Here is a 21,133-nt window from a genome sequence, read left to right on the forward strand (position 1 = left end):
GTTTATTCCCTCATTTGTTTATAGAATTAGTCTGTTGATAAGTCTGCCCACCCAAGTCGAATCAAGCTGTGTTTATTTGGAAAAAATTTCCGGGCACCCAATACATAAACGCGCTGATCTGATGTTTGAAAGATCACGTCCACCCCTCGACGCTGAGAGTTGCTCACACAGAGAGAACAAGCAAACACGACAGAGCCCTCACTCCGGCTTTCTCTGGTCTGCTCGAAAAGAAAACAAAGCATGTAAAGCAAAACAACTTAAACAATTCTGCTCTTTTTGTAAAAAACCTTGTCAGCTCCATCATTAGACGTGGAGTATTTCTCTAACACCAAAAGCCCATCATTTTCACCTACAAGACTGTTACAGATTAAACTCCTGCTTCAACTCATTTCATATCTGTTGGTCATGTATTGAAAAATATTGCATAATAAATTGAATTAGGTGTTAGACCACTTTTACTTGAATATCACCAGAGTAGTGCAGATTTCAGCTAAATCAGTGTAACTCTTATCAGTGGTGATTCATGTGATACAGGCAGTATCTCTAGATCTACATTTTTACAAAAATACCAATAATAAAAAGTCAATAATTTGAACAAACAAGTCAAATGGCAGTCATTTCCAAAAAAGGAGAACTTGGCAGGATACTGGAGTAAACTATATTTTTGTGAATGTGCACATGATGCTTTATATTATGTATTTTCCTGTTTATAGGAGCAAGGGGGATTATAACAACTTTACAAGTGCACACAGCTGGCCCGTGATTACATTACGTGTTTGGAGGTTTCAATGGATAAACTTAGAAGTTTGCCTGAGTTTGACTTTTCCATCCACAGACAGTGATTCATAAAGTTTTGGACAGGCCAGACCCAACTGCAGTGTGTCTCAATGTGTGGGCATTGAGCATATTCTTCTGTCTGAGATCAATCAGTTATTCTTCCCCCTTCAGATGATTTTTCCATTTTGCCTCATGTCTTGCACAGCTAATCCCACACGCTCAGTATCTTTCAGGGTGGAAATGCTTGTCACTGGAGTGGTATCCCATGGAATCATTTAAGGACCACTCTTTTAGTCTACATTAAATAATTTGAATAAAATGGGACCTTAAGGAGGATGTTGAACCATCGGGGGTACAGATGGCTCTTGTTTAAGGAAACTGTACAATAGGCCTGCCTTTTTTCTGACACGCCACAAATATGTAATGTCAAAGAGGACTTTAAGAGAGAAAGTCAGAGACAGTTAAAGGCACACTAAATTGCCTAAAGACACACGTTAACTAGGATTCATTTCTCTTTCATTTTCATATTTCTGCAAATGTATAAAGTTAGAGTAATTTCAATAATTTCACATTTGTCATGTCCATTAGACATAATTTAGGGCAACTCAGTGGACCACATTCACTAATGAAATCATTTATAAGCTATAATTCAGGCTAACTAAGCTAATGTTTTTATTGTTTCAGTGCTGGTGTATGATTCCTCTGTTTTTGATGACAGGTATTACACGTGTGAATGTCTGAAAAGGAAATCTTGCTTACATCAGTAGAAAAATCACCATATGTCAGCTACTTGTTTGCTGAAGTTGCTATAAAATTGTACTACAAGGCAGTTGAATTTGAATTTGGTTTTAATAGTTTTATGGTCAGATTACAGTTCATATTTGATCATAGTTGAATAGGAAAACATCCCTCAAAAGAAGTTATATAGTTAATGAAACAGGTTATAGTATGCAGACTGAAGCAAAGAGGTTTTTGTGTTAAATTTTATTGTTACTGCTATGATTAAATCTATAGCAGTTATTAAAGTTTACTCTTAAATACTTTGCAGACTGCACATACTGTAGAGTTTTACATATACTCGTCTGTATTTATCTTTGCATCTATCTATCTATCTATCTATCTATCTATCTATCTATCTATCCATCTACAGTGGGGTCTGAGAATCTGAGACCACTAGTGAGTGCTTCTATTTTGCAGCCTTTTCTCATTTAATACAATTTTCATTACAAATCATATTACTGAAAACAAGTTGAGTGAAAAGTAGAATCTTCAAAATAGTCACATGAATGTCAGAGTCTCTTAGTATTGGGTATGTTCCCTTTTTGCTTTTAATGACAGTGTGCACTCAGGCTGGCTAGGCATGAGGAAAATCTGACCTTTTGTACAAAGCAGTTAACATGGTCAGTATCACAAATTTGCTTACATTTAAACAGAGACCTAGAAATAGTACAGAATCTTCAATATTAAATATTCAAGATATTAATCATTTATCTGAATGTAAATGGATATTGAATATACACTATATGATTCAAATTTTGTGGACACCTTACCATCACACCCATATGTGCTTGTTGAACATCCCATTCCAGATTTAGTCCCCCTTTGCTGTTATATTAACCTCCACTCTTCTGGGAAGGTTTTCCACTAGATTTTGGAGTGGGAATTTGTGTTCATTCAGTCACAAGAGCATTAATGAGGATAGGCACTAATGTCTGATGTCGGTTGAGGAGGCCTGGTGTGCATTTACAGTTCAGGGCTTTGTGCAGGCCACTTGAGATCTTCTACTCCAACCTTGGCAAACTATATCTTCATAGAACTCACTTGCATAGGGTCACTGTCATGCTGGAACAGGTTTGGGCCTCTTAGTTTCAGTGAAGGGAAACTGTAATGCTACACCATATAAAGACATTCTATACAATTATGTGCTTCCCACATTGTGGCAACAGTTTGGCACATTGTGGCACACACACATACAGTACTGTGCAAAAGTCTTAGGCACATGCAAAGAAATGCTGTAGAGCAAAGATGCCTTCAAAAAATAATTAAATTAAATGTTTCTACATTTTTAAAAAAAAATAATTTAAAGAGCATTAAACAGTAATAAATGAAGCAAAGTCATTATTTTGTGTGGTGATCCTTCACTTAAAAAAAAATAGTAGTCTCAGGTACAATATGTGCAGTTTTATAAGGAAATGAGCTGTAAGTGTTACTGAGCATCTTGCAGAACCAGCCACAGTTCTTCTGGAGACTTTGACTGTCACACTTGCTTCTTATTTTTGAAGCAAAACTCTTTCTTGCTTTCTTTACTGACATACAAACATTTTTCTGTTACATTTAATTTTGTGCTGGAAAACTAATGTCTGGAATCTAAAATGTTTTTGTACTGAATCAATAATGTAGAAGTCATACAATAAAAATCTATAACAAAGTTTGTACTAAAAAAATAGGGTGCTTAAAACTTTTGCATAGTACTACGTGTGTGTGTGTGTGTATTACTTAATTTATTTCTAATTTTATCCTTTATTTAACTTTTCCCCTGCCTACCTTCTTTGTTTGATCGTGTGTGTGTGTGTGTGTGTGTGTGTCAGTATCGCTGTGTATGCTACCATCTGGTGGACATTTTTAGAAGTGTGTTTAGAAGATCAGAAGTGTGTCTCCTCCAGGACAGCAAGTTAACTTAGGCAGTAAGCTAAACCCTGCAGTAAATTGTATGTGGAAGGCTAAATGCTGTGGATTTACACTTAGAAAGGTGTCACCCTGAAACCTTTCAAATTAGTAGTACGGCAAAGAGTTACTACAATCCATAAAAAAGGAAGGATATTACATGGAGTTAAATGTTAGTTTAAAAATTGATAAATACTTTTCCAAGTGCTTTTTATTACACTAAAACATCAACAGCTTATTCTTATTCGTCACAGGACTGTTACTTTGACAACTAGAAAGACGCCTGCGGTTTCGGAAGTGCTGCGACTCTTCACACCGGAAGTTGAAATATCAGCTGATCGAGGTGTTTTTGATGGAAGTTGCCGTTGGAACTGTGCAGGGCTTTTTTTTTTTAATTGTGTCGCGCTAAAGATAAACATAAGTGAGACTTAAGCAGAAGCGCAGGTTTAAGAATTACGACTGAATTCGAGGAAGGTGGAGAGAACTGAGGCGTTATGAAGAGTGTGGTGTCAGTGTTTTGAAATTCGCTAGCTGTTGAACCTGAGTGAAGAAAGAAAACAAGGCTAGGCGAGTCACTGTGTGTGTATGTGTGTAAGTGTGTGTTGACGTGTTTGTGTTGAAACCGTTAGTTAATTTAACTACAGTGGTCTGAGCCTGAGAGGAAAGGTAGCTAAACTGACTAGCTTGGTTTATTAGCTGTTAGCCGTGTGCTGAATTAGTACACCAGTGAGTAGTGAATACAATAAAAGAGCGTGTTTTGCAGTTCAGGAGGGCGACTAGGTTGCACAATCTGTGTGAGAGTGTGTGTGTGAGTGTGTGTGTGAGTGTGTGTGAGAGTGTGTGTGAGTGTGTGTGATGTTGGCAGTGCTCGAGTGCTTCACAGTGGCTGTGTGCATTATAAACATTTCTCTTTAACCGCTGGACTGATTGATTTTTAGTTAGAGGAAAAAACAACCTGTAACCGTTCATCCTATTTAAAAATTTTATGTATTTATGCCTCTTTGTGTCATTTTAAACGTGTTTCTAAGCAAGTGTGCTTGTATCCATTAGCTAGTATTTTCATGCTGATATTTATAAATATGCAGACACTAATTAATTAATTAATTAAGGAATAGGATCGCGTTAAACTGTTAAACCGCTTCAGGGTTTATTCGGCTACTGAATCGTGTGTACAGATTTGAAAGCCATAAACAGTGTGAGGTTGATGTTGATGTGGCCTGTGGGAGAGGTGCAGGAGAAGCTGACGCTTGTGTAACAGCAGTTTTAGTCTGTAGTGTGGGAGAGAGGAAAGGTCCAGCTCTGGCCCAGTCCGAGAAGCCCTCTGAAAACCCAATGCTGGATCTGGAGGTGGTTCCTGAGCGCTCTTTGGGAAATGAACAATGGGAATTCGCATTAGGTAAGATTCAGACTAAAAGCAGCTTGGGAACTGGTTTTTAAGGCTTTGTGCAACTGATCAGAAGGTTGTGAGTTCAAATCCTCACCACCCAGCTGCCAGGGTTGAGTCCTTCACAAGATCTTTATCATCAGCTGCTCAGCTGTGTTCATTGTAAATTGCTTTGGAGGGGAAATAAAAAAGCATCTGCCGAATGAATAAATGTAAATAAAGATTGAGTCATTTCATCTCACACTATCTCACACTGCAGTGAGCTTGTATACTGTTTGGAAATTGATTTTTCTCTTTTCTTCCCCCCCTTGTCCTTTGGCTAAAGGATACATTTAAAAAAAAAAAAAAAAGTTGATACAAACTGGCCATGTTAATATTCATATTCATATTTAGAAGGCATTAGTTACTTTAATGAAAAGGATTGTTTTTATTTCTTAAAGGAATGCCATTGGCCCAGGCCATTTCCATCTTGCAGAAGCACTGCCGAATTATCAAGAATGTCCAGGTGCTCTACAGCGAACAAGTAAGGACTGACAAATCATCATTAGTTTGTAAAAGGGGGGGGAAACACTAATAAAGGCAAACTAATGCTAGATCTTGTTCCTTGAACATGTTTCTCTTCCTTACAGATGCCACTCAGTCACGACCTCATACTCAACTTGACTCAGGATGGAATTAAACTGCTGTTTGATGCCTGCAATCAGAGACTGAAGGTTGTGTGTGTGTATGTGTGTGTATGTATGTGTGTGTGTGTGCGTGCGTTTACAGAAACTGAGAAATAGCTTTGCTAATTTTTTTTAATTAAAATTTGCTTTAAACAGTTTTTTAGTTGTGTTTTGTGTTCTGTCTGTTCTGTTATCTGTTCACATTTTGTTACGCATTTACGTGAGCCTGTGTCCACTGAGTCAAGCATTATTATTTGCAGGTTATTGAAGTGTATGACTTGAGCAAGGTGAAACTGAAATACTGGTAAGTAATATACATGTATATTTTCAGGTATATAGTATATATTCTAACGTTTGGTCCACTACAGGAGAAAATGCAGGATAAAATAACAGTGAAAACTGGGTCACATACTATTATCAAGACTTGTCAGGACATGTACTGACCAGAAAATCGCATCTTGGCCTTTGTTTGAAAGACTTTTGGGAGAAAAAAAAATTAATTGGCATGTCATTGGCTCAGAGCTACAGCACCACCTGCTGGGGGGAAAAACTAATAGGGTTAGAAGTATGCACATTGTTCATGTATTGCACAGAACAAACATAATCTCTTCTTCCTTATCTTACAGTGGAGTACATTTTAACTCTCAGGCAATAGCACCTACCATAGAGCAGATTGACCAGTCCTTTGGCGCTACTCATCCAGGAGGTACGGCGTACAGTCTCTCTGTTCCCACACTAGAAGAAATACTGCCATATTGGCTGATATTGTATGGACTGCAAGTGTACAACATGTTTAAATGTCTATTTAGGGAGGCATGTGCATTGACCTTTCCAAGAATTCCTCATGGTAATTAAATATTTGTCCTTTCTTACCCAGTGTACAATGCTGCAGAACAGCTCTTCCATCTGAACTTCCGAGGTCTCTCATTCTCCTTTCAGTTAGACTCATGGAGCGAAGCCCCAAAATACGAGGTAAGCTGTCTGTCCGCATTGCATGTGCTTTTCCCCAGTGTATTGCCGCACATCATAAAGCTTTAATCGTTTTCAAGATTCTTCCATCATATTTCAGAAATTGCATCACAACTGTCAACTGGCTAATCTCAGGAGAAACTAAAATATACTGTATGTAAGCAATAAAACCTGACTGGACATGCTGTTATAGGAAAGTAATCAATGACATGGTGGTCTGATGCTTGTTACCAACCCGAAGTTGATTATTTTCACAGCATGTCCCAAAGTGTTTTAGTTGTCTTATACCACATTAATTTCTCAACATTTACCAATTTTTATTTTTAAATGAATAACACTTCATGATTTTTTTAAAACCAATTTATAGTTACATTTAATGTTGAGGAATGTCTGTGAAACAAGTTAATTCTTCTTATCAGTTGCATTATAGCAGCTATAATCATTCCCTCACTAGCTTCTTTTTTTTTTTTTAACTCTGAAGAATCCTTCCATAAATGTTAAATAAAGATCTCCTTGCAGAAAGCTTCATTATTAGCTTTAGATGGTGAGTATCTGCTGTACAAGCCCTGTGATTGAGCTGTTACTATAGAAACAATAATGTATTTGAAAGAAATATGTTTTATTAATATAAACCTGTCATTTTAATTACATCCCTCACCATCAGAGCTGAACTGTTATAGGAGATGAATCAACAGCTTCTGACTGATCAGATTCAAAGAATTTAACAGCCCTGTGGTAAAATTCTGAAAGACTGAGAACCAGATATTTTGAGAAGCTGCCATCTAGTGAGTTTTAAAAATAGCAAAACGCTCCAGTGCTTCACTTTGCTATAGAAGAATGACGAATTTTCATGATTCTACAGCAGAACTTCTACAACACCCTAAAACACCCTTCTAAAGGAACTGTTAGTTTCTTCCCATCATCCTTAGCCATTATAAATGATTTATATAATATAAACAAGTATTTTTATGTTCAAGAGTCCATATGAAAGTTTTTTTTGCATGCTAAAGCCACACCTACACCCGCATGCCAATCCATTCCAAGTTATTTTACCTTGGCAGCCTAACTTTGCCCATGGCTTGGCCTCCCTGCAGATTCCTCATGGGGCTACAGTGAAGAGGATGTATATTTACACTGGAAACAACCTTCAAGAAACCAAGTAAGAGCTGTGTGTTTGTGTTCGGGTGTGTGTACACATGCCTAGCATGTGAATCAAATCATAATCTCAGAACACAAAATCTTTGAGGCAGAAAATCTCTGAAAGAGATTAGGCAGAATTATTCAAAACTAGCACATTCAAACTACTTACTTTTTATAACACAAAAAAGTTCTCATAAGCAATATTTTTCATAATAGTGTTTTCCAACAAAATGTGTTTATAGGCAGAAACAATTGGCAGCCCTAAAAATGTAAATTATCATCCTTGAATATCCTTGAAATTCAAGTTTAAAAAAAAAAAAAAAAAAAAAAAAACGCTGTCAAATGCCAGGAGCCCTGTTGCTGCATTTGCCATTGTCCTGTTTCTGAAGACCTAAATATGCACTTGCACACTTGTAAATTTTCTTTATCATTTATCACCATGGGGAAAACCAAAGGGTTTTCAACAGAAGAGTCAGATGTAAGTTGACCTGCGAAACTAATGGATTTAAAAATACATAATCAGCTATAAATCCTATTAGGCAGAATCAGGGCCTTAATAATAAAGTTTCAAAGGTCTAAGTTGTTTGGCCTAGACAGCTTAACTTAACGCAAGGCTTGGTCTCACTGCAGCTTTCCTTAATGGGAGGAATTTGAGGCTGGAGGAGGATGTGTGGTAGGAAAAATACCTGGTTGCCTCTGCCAGGAAGTTAAGAGTGGGCTGTAAATGGAATTTTTAACAATGATAACAAGTTCTGTGTTCTGAAAACCTGTGATCTGAATTAAAGACTGAAGTCGTATACACAGACTTAACATAAAGCAGCTTAATATGTTCTGCATGAAAGACTGGACCAAGATCCCCCTACAAGTGTCTCTAGCATTGTTCAACATTACACTGCTGTTATTCTCTCCAGGAAAATCTTAACCAACTACACTATATGGCTAAAAGTATGTGGACACATGCCCATCACACTCGTATGTGCTTTTTGAACATCCCATTCCAGATTTAGTCCCCCTTTTGCTGTTATAATGACCTCCACTCTTCTGGGAAGGCTTTGGCTGTGGGGATTTGCCCATTCAGCCACAAGAGCATTAGTGAGGTCAAGTGCTGAAGTCAGTCAGGAAGATCTGGAGTGCAGTCAGTGTCCCAAAGGTGTTCAGTGGGGTTGAGGTCAGGGCTCTGTGCAGACCACTCAACTTCCACTCCATGGGGTGTGCCAATAATTTTGAAACCTGTGTTCTGCAGGAAAAAAAAAGTTGCTTACAAAGTCTCAAGCTTGAAACGTGATAATAAATGTGATAATGTGTAACGCCCCACTACATGTATGCTCAAAGTATCATTACATGCATTGTTTATTTAAAATTTGAACTATTTTCTATCACTGTATCATTAGTTACATCATTAAGTTTCATGTGCTTTTTAGAAAACGAAACCTTCCTGAATACTGACTTCATGTAGTTGCGTCCTGAAGCATAATTGGCACAAATTCTCTGGGTTATTTTCAATCTTAAAAAGAGATAAATGACTTTAAGCTACGCACATTTGCCAGAGTGTCTAAAATGTAATCTTGTTCAGTGTAAGTGCAAAGAGAAGTGTTGGATATGCTCCCTAGACATGCAGCTAATTTAATGATCAATGCTAATGCATTCTTTTTACAACACATTAGCTGTAGAATTGAGAATAGGATTTAAAATACCGTTTGCATTCAAGTGCTTAAATGACTCCAAAACTACTTTCCTTATGCACAGTCTCTATATTGCACTCATTCTCTCTCTCTCTCTCTCTCTCTCTCTCTCTCTTTCTATCACTCTCAGGGCTCCTGGGATGCCCTTGGCCTGTTTCCTTGGTAATGTGTATGCAGAGTGTGTGGATGTTCTGAGGGATGGAACAGGGCCTCTGGGTCTCAAACTGCGCATCCTCACTGCAGGTTTGGGATGATATTAGTCTGTTTTGCTCATCTCAAGATCTTACTTTAATGATTTAACATAGAGCTGCAGCATTCCCTTCTCTTAATTATTTAAATGTAATTATATCACAGCGCTGTTGAATTCTTGAGTCTGATTGGTGTTGAAGCAGAAAGGTTTCATTAGATTCATTTTCTATAACCGCTCGGCTCTGAGAGTAGTGCTGGCTGTCATTTCAATCACAGGTATAAGGCTAATAATTTAATGCTGCATAATTTAAGGCTAATAATTAACAAATTTGGAAAACTTGTCATTTAACAAAGAAAAAAATATGTCTGCAAGGACATATTTAAGTCTTGGTTGTCAGTGTTTTGTGGTAGTAAGTCAGTAAGATTTCCACTACCTGAAAATCTTCAGGATAGAGAACTTTGTACTTTTTGGATTCTCAGAAACATGTGTTTATTTCTCTTATTAACATCAAGAGAGAGAAGAAAGACTATTGAGGATATGACTGTAGTTACTGTATAGTTATTATAATGTAATAAGAGTAACTACCTTCGCAGACATTTCACAACATTAACATAACTATAACTGGTTAAAAAGTAACAAGTGTCGCTCATTGGAAAATTATAAGAGGCATAAAGCACTCCAGAACATGCAGTTATAGGAAAATAATCAACTTCAGAGTGTCTTCACTTTGGACTTCATCACACCACCTCTTTGATTATTTTCCCAGAACAGCACTCCCAGTATTTGTTTTACTCTTTACATAATTTGCAAGAAAAGTATGTAGCATTTCTCATCTTCCAGTCAGCCGAGGGAAGCCATGTTCCAAAGCAAGCATTGACACTGATCATCACATAGTCGTGTGTCTGTGTGTGTTTTTTTTTTTTTCCCAGGCTGCGGTCCAGGAGTGTTGGCTGATGCGAAAGTGCGGGTGCTGGAAAGGAACATTTACTTTGGTGATTCGTGTCAGGATGTTCTGAGTGCTCTGGGCTCCCCACATAAGGTTTTCTACAAGTCTGAGGACAAGGTACTGACACTGCAATAAGCTCATAGTTTCAGAATGCTTGCTGAAAAGCATCTGATTGGTTTCAGCACTTTACCCATGCTCACTGAAAGGTAGATTACTGCACTTGCCCCATGTCTAAAGGCTTACAGCTTCACAGAGTCTCTTGTAATTGTCAAGGTATTTCCTTATTACTGGACTTTTCACCAAGCACTTGAATTAACATGTCTCTAGCACACACACACACACACACATACATACATACATTATATATATATATATATATATATATATATATATATATATATATATATATATATATGTATATATATATATATATATATATATATGTATATGTATATATATATATATGTATGTGTGTGTGTGTGTATATATATATATATATATATATATATATTCCTGTTCTTGTGTGTTTACTTTCATTTTGTACTTGCATGATGTTGTTTTTGATATTGTCTACAAATACTTCTATAAGTTGCTCTGGGTAAGGGCGTCTGCTAGACGCTGCTAATGTAAATGTCTTAGAGATGTATAAAACCCTCATGTCATCTTTTAGATGAAGATCCATTCTCCTTCTCCACACAAGCAAGTCCCATCCAAGTGTAATGACTACTTCTTCAACTACTTCACCCTGGGAGTGGTAAGTGCCTATAGTAGGAAAGCAGCTGTTTTTCTGCAGCTCATACCAGTGACGAGTCAATTAGGCTTAACTAGAATAACTATAACCAGTTTAATAGCAGTCGATGTAGATTTAATATGTCACTGATCCTACACTGGAAACCACAGCTTTAGAACATCTGGTTGTAGTACGGTGACTGAATGGTGGGAAATTCCCCCGGTGTCCAAAAACACATACACACTCACGCCTGGGAATTTCCCACCATTCATCAGACAAATGAGACAAATTTCCTTGACCTACTACTACTACTAAATATCACACCCCAAAATGATGCCCAGATTTAACTGTAGCTTTGTGAATCCTTTGCAATCTAGTGGAGCCCTTGATAACATTAATTTTGGATCATATAAAGAAATTGCAAGCAGCATCAAGTTTACTTCCATATTTATACAAATAACTCTTTTCCTGTTTTCCCCCTCAGGACATACTGTTTGACTCCACGACCCACCTGGTGAAGAAGTTTGTTCTTCACACCAATTACCCCGGCCATTACAATTTCAACATGTGAGTCTCGTGCTGCCTTTGTTTAGCTCTGTTTAGCAGTGCACAGAGAACATGGTTGGAATGATCATTTCCTCAGACGAGGGATGTTTAAAAAAAAAAATTTTTTTTTAAAAATGACTACTTTAGTAGTGCGGAGCAGAAATGCGGAGGGAATTGACTCTGAATAGGTTTCTGAATGTTTTTCCTCATGAAATATCACATTTCTGTAGATACCTGAGCCTCTGCATGCATTCATGTACACTAGTTTCAATTTCTATGGAGCTTTATAGAACTTTGCATGAGTTGTGGTACAGTTACTCTAATATTCGTTCCAATTTATATCAAGTACTTTATTGAATTTGATGTCCTAAATTTCACTCCCTTCCCGATTTTAGGTACCATCGATGTGATTTTAAGATTCCGCTCATCATTAAAAAAGGTGGGTGATAATGTCTGTCAGGCTTGTCCACCTTTACTCCTGAAAGTAATTTCATGTCTCCCTGAATACACAGTCAAAAATAGCTAGAGGCTCTGCCTTGTCTTAGAAGCCTTCGTGTTTTTCAGATGGAACTGATGCTCAGGAGGAAGATTGTATCCTCACCTCCTACAGCAAGGTGACTGCACATAACTTACACCTCTGTAATAGAATTCAATTCAATTCAATTTTATTTGTATAGCACTTTTAACAGTGGACATTGTCACAAAGCAGCTTTACAGAAATAAATAAATACATTCAAATTAAATTAAATTGTAAATGTGTGAATTTATGCAAAATGAGTCAGTGTCCAAAGTTTTGTGGTAACTGTGCTAAATGTATTTCTTCCCACTCAGTGGGATCAGATCCAGGAGTTATTGGGACACCCTATGGAGAAACCAGTGGTGCTTCATAGGTAAGAGACACAACTATGAATTTGGAAAAATGTCATTGTGATTCATTGTGATTGGAATCTGTGCAGTAATTTTTGTTTCCCAATCAACATAAAACCAACACTTTTTTGTAATGTATGTGTGCTTACCATGGAAAAGAATTTTGACATGTTTTTTTCCTCAGCAAAAGAACAGCAAACCTGTGTACATGAAGCTGACTTAAAAATGACTTAAAAATTAATTTTTCAGTTATTTCAGTTCAAGTTATTTGTGGGTATTTGCTCTAAATTCGTGTCATCAGTCCATTAAGAAATGGGAATACTTTTTTTAAAGTATTAATTTGTTATTAATGCAGACACCTAATCACATAAATGCCTCTTTTTGCAGCTGGAATTTGATCAAACTACTTAAGAACAGCTTTGATAAAATTCTCTTATGCCTCTCTTGTGGGTGGCACAGTGGCTTAGTGTTGCTGCTTCGTTGCTCCAGGGTTACTGTCTGTGTGGAGTTCTGCATATCCTCCCCGGGTTTACTCTGGGTTCTCTGGTATCCTCCCACCTCCCAAAACCATGCATGTATATGTATTGGCTATGCTGAATTGCCCCTGGTGTGAACAAGTGTGTGAATGTGCGTGTGCACAGTGACCTGCGATGGACTGGCATCCCATTCAGGATATATTTCTCCCTCACACCCAATAACTCCGGACTAGGCTCCAGAGCCACCTTGATCCTGACCAGGATAAAGCAGTTATAAATGTGAATGAATGAGGTTCATTCATCTTCAGTATTGTAGTTTTGAATTCATATTGTTTAGTTGCATATTTTAAACGTTTAATTCAATACCTGCCTTTGGTTTATCAGTGAGTTTTCAGTAAATAGGATTTTTTTTTCATTCATTTTTCAGCACAGATACTGTATATTTGGTGGATGGAGAATTTAGGCTGTAGCAACACTGAAGTATTCTTTCAAGTTGTTGGTAAAAACCATGGAAGACTTACAATTTGACACGTTTTATTTACTAAACTAATGATCCACTTTTCTGCAGGTCATCATCCGCTAATAACACCAATCCCTTTGGATCGACATTCTGCTACGGGCTGCAGAGGATGATCTTCGAGGTATGTGAGTCATGCTACTGTATGTGGGACTTTGACTTGTGTTTCAATTAGCCTATACACTCACCAGCCACTTTAATAGGAACACCTGCTCATTCATGCAGTTATACAATCAGCCAGTCATGTGGCAGCAGCATAATGCATACATTCATACAGATATAGGACAAGTGCCAGAATATTTAATAAACTGCTGATCTACTGGGATTTTAACACACAGCAGTCTTTAAAGTTTTCACAGAATGCTGCAAAAACATCCACTGAGCAGCAGTTCTGTGGATGGAAATGAGGAGAATGGTTAGACTGGTTTGAGCTGGCAGGAAGTCTACAGTAACTCAGATAAGCACTCTTCATAACCATGGTGAGCAGAAAAGCAGAACTGCCACTCAGTTTGTTTTGTATCATTCTGTGTAAACCCAAGACTGTTGCACATGAAAATTCCAAGAGATCAACAGTTTTTCCCCATTCTGAAGTCTGACATTAACTGAAGCTCGTGACCTGTATCTGCATGATTTTATGCATTGCACTGCTGACACATGCTTGGATCAGCAGGTGTACAGGTGGCATTCTTAAAGCAGCTGGTGAGTGTAGACCTTTCAGGTATTTCAGCGCACACAGTGAAGTACTTGATAACACACCAAAACATGTCGCCTCTGTCACTATGCTTTCAGGTGATGCAGAATAACCACATAGCATCAGTGACCCTGTATGGAGCCCCTCGCCCTGCCAGCCTTCCACGTGCCGAGACGAGTGCTCACTGAGATTCCCGTCCTGCCCTGTAGGGCCCACCAGCGCAGTGTGCCTTCCCTCACTGCTGCCATCACACAAGCTAGAGAGCCACGTGCTGGGAGTTCCCCAGCCATCCTCCTTCATCCTTCAGCTGCACACCAGGATCGGTGTCCTTCCCTGACCCCCTTTATAGAAACACACACAACTGACTGCATTGCTTCTTCCTCTCCCTTCCTCCTCTGTCTGTGTCAGCATAGCACAGTGAAGCATTTACACACACACACACACACACACACACACACACACACACACACACATTTTATCTCTTACATTAATAAGCATTGTGCATACATTAACAGGCTTAGAGAAGCTGTTATGGGTTTATATTTCTAAATTTGTCCTACATAAGGCACAGACACCACAGGGTGGATGTGACATGCATTTCATCACTGGTTGCTTTACTGCACATTACACACTCTTTAGACACACATTCGGTTCATTTCAGTACAGCAGTAACGGCACACACAGCCAGTACAGATAAATACATGGCACACTGGCATCCACTGCATGAATAAAGTGTTGCTTTATGGATTGTTTTTTTTTTAAGTTAGGACTGTATGATGTACGTTATTACAAGCACAAATTAGTTGCGCAGTGATGGTGTGTCAGTGCTGTGAATGTTTTCTTGGCACATGAGTTTCTCCCTTTCAAACACATGTACGCAGGTTAAGTACACAGCACGGGTCTTCTCCCTTTGCAAAGCTGTGCAGTGCAATCTTCAGCTTAGCATTAGGTTCGTTGTCTATCATCTCTGAGTGTTGTTTTAAGGTAAAGCATTGATTTTTAACATTTGCACTAAACATATTTATCAAACTATCATATTTACTTGACAACTGACTTATTGACTTCTTTCCACTGAGGACTGTTGGGATTATTGAGTGTGGGAGGCAGAGATTATGTGAGAGTAGATTAAGGCAGAGGAAACACTGATTTTCAAGCTCGTAATGCAGCCCTCTGGACTTTCTGGATCTCACACACTTTTCCCCCCACTTTCTCTACACTCCCTTTCACCCTGTTTGTGGATTTGGTCTCATAAATCTTTTTCAACTATCTCAAAATTGCCAAAATATTAGCCAAAGAAGGAAGAATCATAGACGGATCATCTTAATTTACCAGAAAGTTAAAAACTTTTTGTTTTGGTTACTTCCCAGAAATCCTTATTATAATTATTTACTCTTGTACTCTTATTTAAAAGTATTTTAGTACTAGATATCCTGTGTTGCTCTATGTTTTGGTTTCTGGTCTACAGAGAGGTCTGCTGGTGTTTCTGTACCAGACAGACATGAGGTTTTCCACGGCACTCTGCTGCTGTGTCCGTTTATGTACAGATCTGTAAATAGTGTATTCTTAAAGTCTTGTCCTTTTAAGCTCATGGTACCATGTGGGTTCAGATCAGTTTGAACTCTGGAAATCTCTTGTCAAATATGCTTCATATTGTCCTTTCAAACTGAAAGAGTTCTGAGTTTTCAAACCGTGGTGGTTCAGATGGACACTGTAGCAGCAGCCCATGGTTGACCACCGTTGGGAGATGATGTGAGATGACTGCAGTGCTTGCAGGACTGCAGGAGGATTTTCTAGTATTTTATGTTCGTCTAAATAAGTCCAGTCGTTTAGCACTTCTTGTTGGTTCCCTTGCTAAATAAAACACACCTGATTCACCTCATTGTTTCATTACAAGGTTTAGAGAAGGCATGTGTTTAATGAGGGAAGTCAGAAACTGTGCTGTAGTCTCATTCTCTAGGACTGTTGTTTTAAAAATTAAAGCTGAGCCCCACAGTGTCAAATGCTTCTAGATAGAAATGTGTGATGATGTTTTCTTCTGTAGCAGGACTGTCAGCCTCCACTGAACAAATCTTTGCAGCTCAGGCTTCTGCAGTATGTGATGCAGGCGTATGTGGGCATTGATTGGTCTCCTGTGCATTTACACAAGTTGTGAAGGAAGGTTGTGGTTCATGTTCTCAGTTTTAACCCTTGCTTACAGCAAGTTCCACATTAAAGAAAAAAAAAAAGTAAAAGTCGGAACTGCTATTAACGCTGTCATCTCTCGCCAAGCTTGACTTGAGTGTTAATGAAATTTATTTAAACTGCTTTGTGTATGATTGAGCATGTACAGCTAAACTCTAAATCCGGTGGACTGTCTGTTACAGCCGTCTTGCACAAAAAAAAAAAAAAAAACTTTAATGAGTATGTATGAAAGTAAAATTGTCATAAAGGGCTGACGAAATCAAGTCACAAATTAAAGTTAAGTACTTTGGTACAACCATGGAAATTTTGTTTACCCATAATGACACGTTTTTACATTCGTTGCACCAGATTATTCCCAGCAGCTCGTTCAGCTCTTCAACATTCACTCTGATGGTTGTGATGTTTCTACAGAACAAAACACGCACTTTCATAGAATCTATTTGAAGTTCTTATGAATAGCTTTTACATTCATACAAGGGTATTTTTTTACATGCACAACTGGAGTCTCAAGTTCAGAAGTTCATCCAGGAAATTCTGAAAAGAAGCAACACAACCACTCAGTTGTACCGTTTAGAAGATGTTAGGAGAGAGTAGTTTGATGGGCTGATTGCCTGCCCAATCTCAGGTGGATCTTTTTTAATGCCGGGAGCAAGTGAATGCTTCATTTTCATCAACATTCTTGCTTATTTCCTGTTTTTGACTTTATGCTAATGTTGCATTGGAATGATTCAGAGAAGAAACTTCTGTTCAGTGTAATGCACATATAAATGCTATGTATTGTATTCCTGACATGTTGTACGTTTTCACCCCCATCCTCCAAAGTGATTATTTTTTGTGGATTCAGTATATTTGGCCCATTTCTGGAAATGGGATTCCTAATTAAACATTGTGAATCATGATTCATTGCCATGTGGTGTTTTGTATTTCGCAAGTAACACTTAGAAATTTGGTATTTATCAGGCATATATTCTGTTGTTGTTTTTCTTGTTCATTTGTTTTTAAAGCAATAATTCTAGCTGTGGTGAAGAATTCATTGAAAGGGCCAGCTATAAGCTTGACCAGGCCTTTGAACCCATGCAAAAATGCTGTGACTAGTTTTTCTCTCGTCTAGTCTACTGAAAGCATGACATTTGGAATTTTATAAACTGCATTAAATTTTGTTCATTAAACATTGTTACAGTGTGTTCAGCAAGAATAATATTTGAAGACTGGATGTAATAAATATGGGCACAATTGTGGTGTTTGGGTTGTTTTCTTTTTTTTTAAGGAAAAATGGGGGAAAAAATCTTACACAGTGCTTGTTCACCTTCAGTGCTCTGGCATTAACAGCATTTCCACCCTCAGACTTTAGTAACTTTAGTAACTTTATTTAATGCCAACTAGCTCTTACCAAACAAAAACCAGCAGATGGTCCCAACAAAGTTAACTGTAAAAGCTAAAACGATGTGAAGTCTAGAACCATGCTTAGTTAGAGTAATTGTGATAAGTCGTACAATTTGAGTATCTACAGTATTCCACATTCCTGTCATTATGATTAGCCAGTGGAATTTGTTCCCCTGGGTTTTACTGTCCCTAGAAAATATTATTCACAATGTCCTTGGCCTCCACAGTTTGCTTTTATAGATTATAACAGTGCCATCAGTAGCCATGGAAAAAATTACTTTTCAAACACTGGGACATTGTGATTCATGCTCAATCACAAACAGTGTGTGTTTAGATATATTATCTCCAGGCTGAAACTGTCAATAACAAACCTTTTACATTCAAGTCTTCAGTCTTTATCTACATTTCACAGTGTACACTTCTCAGTGCTTCACAAACACTTGCATGTCATAGTCAGCTTTACCAGGATCCTCGGGTTTAGCCTGTTCAGGTGCGTTTTTTATCCACTTAAAGGGTTCCGCCGTATGAGCTTGATTAGTATGACAGCGTACGCTGGGGTCATGTAGGAGGTTCCACATAAGCCAGATCTGTGGCACGTTCAGGCTGTGCACCACCATCAACTCTCTGTAGAAACATGGGTCAAACACCTGCAGGTGTGGCGCCGCCGATGGACGCACAATTCCAAAGGTACGGAAGCCTTCATGACGGCTTGGCTTGAGACCGATCCTGAGCAGACACATTCCCAGGAAAACGTCATCTATGGGGAAGAGTTCCACTTCCTTGCAGGCCACATGCAGCCTAAGTGCAGTGTGGCCTGACATGACAAAACCTCCACCTCCTGCATATGAAGGATAGATCCCCTGGCCATATATAAATTCAGGCACAAAATATTTACTGTTACGTCTGCGAATTGGTTTTGCATGGAAGATGATGTCTCCGACAAAAAGATCCTCGCCAGCCTGTCTACTGCCAAGCATTTCCAGAATGTTCTCAACGTTCACAAAGACATCCGCATCACCCTTGAAAATGAACTTCACATTTGAACAGCTTGAGTTGACCCACTGGAGGAAGTGAGTTTCTTTAAGTGTCAGATTAAAGAACGTGTCCTCAAAGTCCCAGAGCAGAATGTCCTTGAACATGTGGCTCTCGTACGCCAACAACTTGTCCCACAAGGGAAGCGCCGTAACATTCTGGGGTACTCCAAGAAGAAAAACGGTCATGATGTTCATTCCGTTCTGGACTACACCTTCGCTGCCCCAGGTGTGTCGCACAACCTGTCGCTTGTCAAAGTCTACAGCTACTGATTTTATGGCAATCAGCAAATACGGTGCACCTTTAGGTCCTTTACATTTCTCTGGCTGGTCAATGAGCATCTTGAACTCCCGCTGGTCCTTCTTGAGAAGGTAATCCTCAAAGTCAAACTGAGGAAGCGTGGGTACAGTAATGGTTTTTGCTGTAGGCTTTTTCCTTCCATCTTTTTTCTTTGATTTAACTTGGCTTTTTGGAGCTTTTAATTTAGTCTGTGGTTTAGATTTGGTTTGAGTCTGGAGTGTAGGCTCATGATCACAATGAAGTAAATTAGACGTTTGAGAGGGTAACGAGATTCCTTTTGTTGGTGCTCCAAGAAGTGCTCGAGAGCTGCTAGAGCCATGTTCGATACGCACCGTCTCCCAGATAGGTGTTAAACTCTGATGGGCATACCACAGTATACAGATTAGTACCAGCAAGATGAGGGTGCAGAGGACATCTCCCTTCATGCGGATTCTCCTCATTGTGTCAAACACTCAAACCCAGGGTTTAACGAGCCTCGTTTTTTAGCTTGCTCACTAAGCATGGAATCTGCAGATTCATCATACTGTCACAATTTCCTCATTGCCAATGATTCCAATGCAACCAGACTCCATTTGGAGCACGATTTATCCCCTCCTTGAGTGTGAGCTTGATTTTTTCCAACTGGGAAGGCTTTTCTCTGTGTTATAAGGAAAATAATCTGAGAAACTACAACCGTCAATTCTGAGTATGCCAGTCAAAGACAGTCGGTATTAAATGTTAATTTTTTTAACACACATTGTCATGTCCCATGTCAAAGGCAGTTCCTAAAAACAGAAATACAGTATTACATTAGATACACATAAGAGTTGAGTGAATCAGATATAAGAGGCAGCCCAGAATTATTGCCACCGTTCATGAAAGTGAGCAAAAATCATTCGTTAATGCTATTAAAAATAATACTATTTTTAAGTATTTTGCACTAAATAGATACTATGTACTGTATACACACAAATATTCAATTTCTTCACTGATATATGTATGTATGTATAAATTATTGCTGAAGAACAGACTCTTGTCCAGGGCAGGCTTAATTGGGACAGTGCTGACTTAAGGAAAACATATCCTACTTTTTTGTTTAGGGGAAAATGTGTTAAATGTGTTAAAACTGTACACTGCCCTTATCTGTTTTAGAATCAAAATATCACTCTTGCCAAAGAACCTTTTGCATCTCACAAACTTTGATATCAACATATAAACACAGTTAGTCTTGAAACAGCAAAAAGAGCATCCCTATAGACTTCACAGGATTCATTATGGTCGTTGTTGGAAGATTTTAAAAGTTGTTTACCTGATAAACAGCTTATATGACTGTTTACATTAACATTCCTTGCTCCGTTATTATGCCCAGGAGCCAGGAAATACAGGGGGCGTGACAGACATGAGCAATGAAGTTTACTAATTTTTTTTTTTTTTTTTTTTTTTGAAGTAAAAGAAGTATGTGCTTCATGTTCCATTGGCTGAATTGTGCATTGATTTTTTTTTTAGTTTAGTTTGGCACTTGTGCGTGAATAACACAACAGCAATTTCCTCTTGGGCTGCCTTGGTTGAAGATGTCCAGATGTAAAATATCCTTCTTGCAAAGAAATCTCTTGTGCCACAAGTCGGGTTACAGTCCTAACATGTGAAGCTCCATACCCAAATGCTCTACATAGTATAAACTTTTCTTCAGCTTTTCTAACGTTATTATCAAAATGACCACACAGTCTATTCCAAACTGTTATGAAAAGTTTTCTGTGTAAATCTAATAGTAAGAAAAAAGCTTACCAAGTATTGCTTTCTCACCAAAGACAGATTAAAACTCAACAAGAGCAATTCCTAACATCAGGGTGCGTATTAAAATACTTGTTCGATACAAAAATAAATAAAATAAATAAAATCAGAAGAGCCTCGACGCTTCTTGCATCGCGCTGTCCCTGGAATGACGAGCTTTTTTTTTTTTTTTTTTTTTTTTTTTTAAGAGCAGGCGACCCCTTTAAGAAGCTGAAGTGTTCAC

At 38.3% G+C, this 21,133-nt stretch overlaps 2 protein-coding genes across 3 annotated transcripts; one reads left to right on the forward strand and one right to left on the reverse strand.

Annotated features, from left to right (window-relative positions):
* Positions 1-3,743: 3,743 nt before the first annotated feature.
* phaf1 (phagosome assembly factor 1) lies at positions 3,744-17,324 on the forward strand. Of its 2 annotated transcripts, none has more exons than XM_026927267.3 (16): positions 3,744-4,837; positions 5,266-5,348; positions 5,455-5,538; positions 5,751-5,794; positions 6,117-6,196; positions 6,368-6,462; positions 7,521-7,618; positions 9,412-9,524; positions 10,401-10,534; positions 11,088-11,171; positions 11,632-11,714; positions 12,089-12,132; positions 12,258-12,307; positions 12,525-12,583; positions 13,605-13,677; positions 14,343-17,324. In XM_026927267.3, exons 1-16 carry the CDS (start codon positions 4,774-4,776, stop codon positions 14,430-14,432), a joined length of 1,278 nt encoding a protein of 425 aa, XP_026783068.3. In that variant the 5' UTR covers positions 3,744-4,773; the 3' UTR covers positions 14,433-17,324. The 2 variants fall into 2 exon arrangements, with proteins under 2 accessions (XP_026783068.3, XP_026783069.3); XM_026927268.3 differs by having other exon boundaries at positions 3,746-4,837; positions 7,554-7,618.
* Positions 17,325-17,598: 274 nt separating this feature from the next.
* Positions 17,599-21,060, reverse strand: b3gnt9 (UDP-GlcNAc:betaGal beta-1,3-N-acetylglucosaminyltransferase 9). The gene is made up of 2 exons (XM_026927265.3): positions 20,905-21,060; positions 17,599-19,904 (listed from the first exon to the last, which is right to left on the reverse strand). Exon 2 carries the CDS (start codon positions 19,578-19,580, stop codon positions 18,231-18,233), a length of 1,350 nt encoding a protein of 449 aa, XP_026783066.1. The 5' UTR covers positions 19,581-19,904; positions 20,905-21,060; the 3' UTR covers positions 17,599-18,230.
* Positions 21,061-21,133: the final 73 nt, after the last annotated feature.

The sequence above is a fragment of the Pangasianodon hypophthalmus genome, chromosome 6 (assembly GCF_027358585.1).
Source record: "Pangasianodon hypophthalmus isolate fPanHyp1 chromosome 6, fPanHyp1.pri, whole genome shotgun sequence".
Classification (NCBI taxonomy): domain Eukaryota; kingdom Metazoa; phylum Chordata; class Actinopteri; order Siluriformes; family Pangasiidae; genus Pangasianodon; species Pangasianodon hypophthalmus.